General features: G+C 40.7%; 1 protein-coding gene across 2 annotated transcripts in view; it reads left to right on the top strand.

Annotated features, from left to right (window-relative positions):
- The window catches only part of LOC113807873 (WSCD family member AAEL009094), a 75,958-nt gene that overhangs the window by 72,476 nt on the left and 982 nt on the right, over window positions 1-2,500 (top strand). For both annotated transcript variants that reach the window (XM_070131302.1, XM_070131301.1), the window contains exon 6: window positions 934-2,500. This exon is cut by the window's right edge and continues 982 nt beyond it. In XM_070131302.1, the coding sequence (XP_069987403.1) occupies window positions 934-1,328 (395 nt within the window). In that variant the 3' untranslated portion in view covers window positions 1,329-2,500. The remainder of the gene's footprint in view (window positions 1-933) is intronic.

Here is a 2,500-nt window from a genome sequence, read left to right as displayed (position 1 = left end):
CTTTCTCCTTCTCTCTCTCTCTTTCTCCTTCTCTCTCTCTCTTTCTCCTTCTCTCTCTCTCTCTCTCCCTTTCTCTCTCTCTTTCTCCTTCTCTCTCTCTCTTTCTCCTTCTCTCTCTCTCTTTCTCTTTCTCTCTCTCTCTTTCTCCTTCTCTCTCTCTCTTTCTCCTTCTCTCTCTCTATCTATCTATCTAACTATACATCTATCAAAAAAAGATACTCTTTTCTCCAGATTCGTAAGATCAAATCTTTAAGCGTGAATGTCACAGTAGCTTCAGTAACTTCTCCCGAAATTAAATCAAATTGAACTTCTTTCTTTTCCTTCGTTTCAGTCAAACTTCTTTCCACAAACTGGATAAAAATTTGCTTTCGTCGGACACCAGGATTTCGCAACAGACGGAAGTTTTATCGCGGCGGAGAAACGAAATCTCGTTATCAGCTAAACTTTACTTCGAGTGAATAATTTCTTGGATTTTATTTTACTTTTTCGCGGAGGCAGGAATAATGTCAATAATGATTATGAGGGTAATGAAGATGGTAATTAGTAATAAAAATGATAGTGATAATTAGTAATGATAAAGATGATGGAGAGTAATAATAATGATGATAATTAGTAATGGAAATGAAGATGATACTGATGATAAGTAGGAATATTAAAGATGATAATGATATTGATAATGAAATTTAGATCATTGCTCTGATTCAGATTGCGAAAGAAGAGTTGAGCATATATTCGAAAGCCTATTCGGATGTAAACCGTAAGGCTCTGCTCTAATCCCAGCCATCCAGCTGTAACTTATGCCTTTCAGATATATCCCCAGCCTTCCGGGCGTAATCTAAGCCTGTCAGATTTATCCCTGGCCCTTCAGATTTGGCCCAAGCCTTTCCTCCCAAGACTTCCAGCGCTAACCCGGGCCTGCCTTTCCCCCCACAGACTGGAGCAAATTCGTGACCAACAAAGCCATCTCGTGGATGAACACGACGCTGGACTGGCTCAAGTTCGACGGCCCGCTCCACCTGGTGTTCTACGAGGACCTCCTGGACAACCTCCCCGAGGAGATGAGGCGGATCCTGGAGTTCCTGGACCTGGAGGTGTCCGAGAGCAACTTCGACTGCATGATGCGGCACCAGGACGGCATCTACAAGCGGCGGAAGAGGCCCCTGAGCTTCGACCCCTACACGCCCAAGATGAGGGCGCTGGTGGACCACTGCAAGGGCATGGTCGACCGCGCCGTCAGGGAGGTCCTGGCCGGGGGGGACGTCAAGCTCGTGCTGAAGAACCTCAACTACACGAACGTCGGGACTGCGCAGAAGAGGACGCCCAGATGATGATCGACGGGGCAGCACGCTTGGAGGGAAATGTGATGATTGGGAAATAGGAGGATGAGGGGATGACGGGGATTTTGGGATTAGGGGGATTTGGCGATTGGGGAATTGGGGATTAGGGGGATTTGGCGATTGGGGAATTCGGGATAAGGGGGATGTGAATATGCAGTTCGAGAACATAATAGTGAAGAAAGGTGTATTTTGTTGTGTCATCTAAATTATTTTTTGTATGCCTTTCCTTTATGTAAATTGGATGATTTGATATGCGGTACAATGTACGGCGCTAAAAGAAAAAAATGATAAAAGATTGATAATGAATAGGATAGTCATTCATACTAATTCAAGATATTAGGACAATAGTTATTGCATTTAGATAAACATGCCTGCACATTTTTTTCTAATTCCTTGTAAATTAGTTCTCTCCAAAGTGACTCAATTTAGGATGGGGAAAATGCGTACATAGAGAAAAGTAGTGTCGGGGCGTTGCTCAGTAAGTTAATTAGTGACATGATGTTCTAGAGACATGTTCGCCTTTGGTCTTCGTGGCATCAATGACATGACCTCTTGGCTTGGGAAGTCATGACAAACTCACGACAATTTTTGTATGTGTTCAGTAGCGAGGACTTCCATGTGTGTATATATGTAAATATATACATACATATGTGTATATATATATGTATACATTGATACATACACACATGCATATAGTGATGTATTAGTAGTCACATTAATGATGAAATCTGTGCCGAACGAGCATCTTACAAAAACGGGAAGAAATTCAATAAAATAATTTCATGAAAGTGAGAATGGGAATGTGATACAATTTGCAAAAGCAGGAAAAGACGAGAAAAAATGAAAACATTAAAAAGCAGACAAATTCTTAAAAATCACAATATCACCCTTAAATGATATTGAAAATTTCACTGACCATTTTGAACATTTTTGATAAAGAATGAAATGTTAGGCCTTAGAATCTTTCAGTAGTAGGACACACACGTTTGTAGCAAGAGTGTGTATTTGTACATCAAAATAGACCTGTGTAGAACAAATTTTAAAATCGTGTAGAGAGAACCCGAGCACAATAAATTAACATTAAGGAAAACGGTGTAAATTTGATATGACTGGGTTTTGTGTAAGCGTGAGAGAAATAATATATACGAATATGTTATTTTAGA

This window comes from Penaeus vannamei, chromosome 16 (genome assembly GCF_042767895.1).
Source record: "Penaeus vannamei isolate JL-2024 chromosome 16, ASM4276789v1, whole genome shotgun sequence".
In the NCBI taxonomy this organism is placed as follows: domain Eukaryota; kingdom Metazoa; phylum Arthropoda; class Malacostraca; order Decapoda; family Penaeidae; genus Penaeus; species Penaeus vannamei.
Note: the sequence above shows the minus strand (reverse complement) of the source record. Positions and strands in the feature narration are given on the sequence as shown.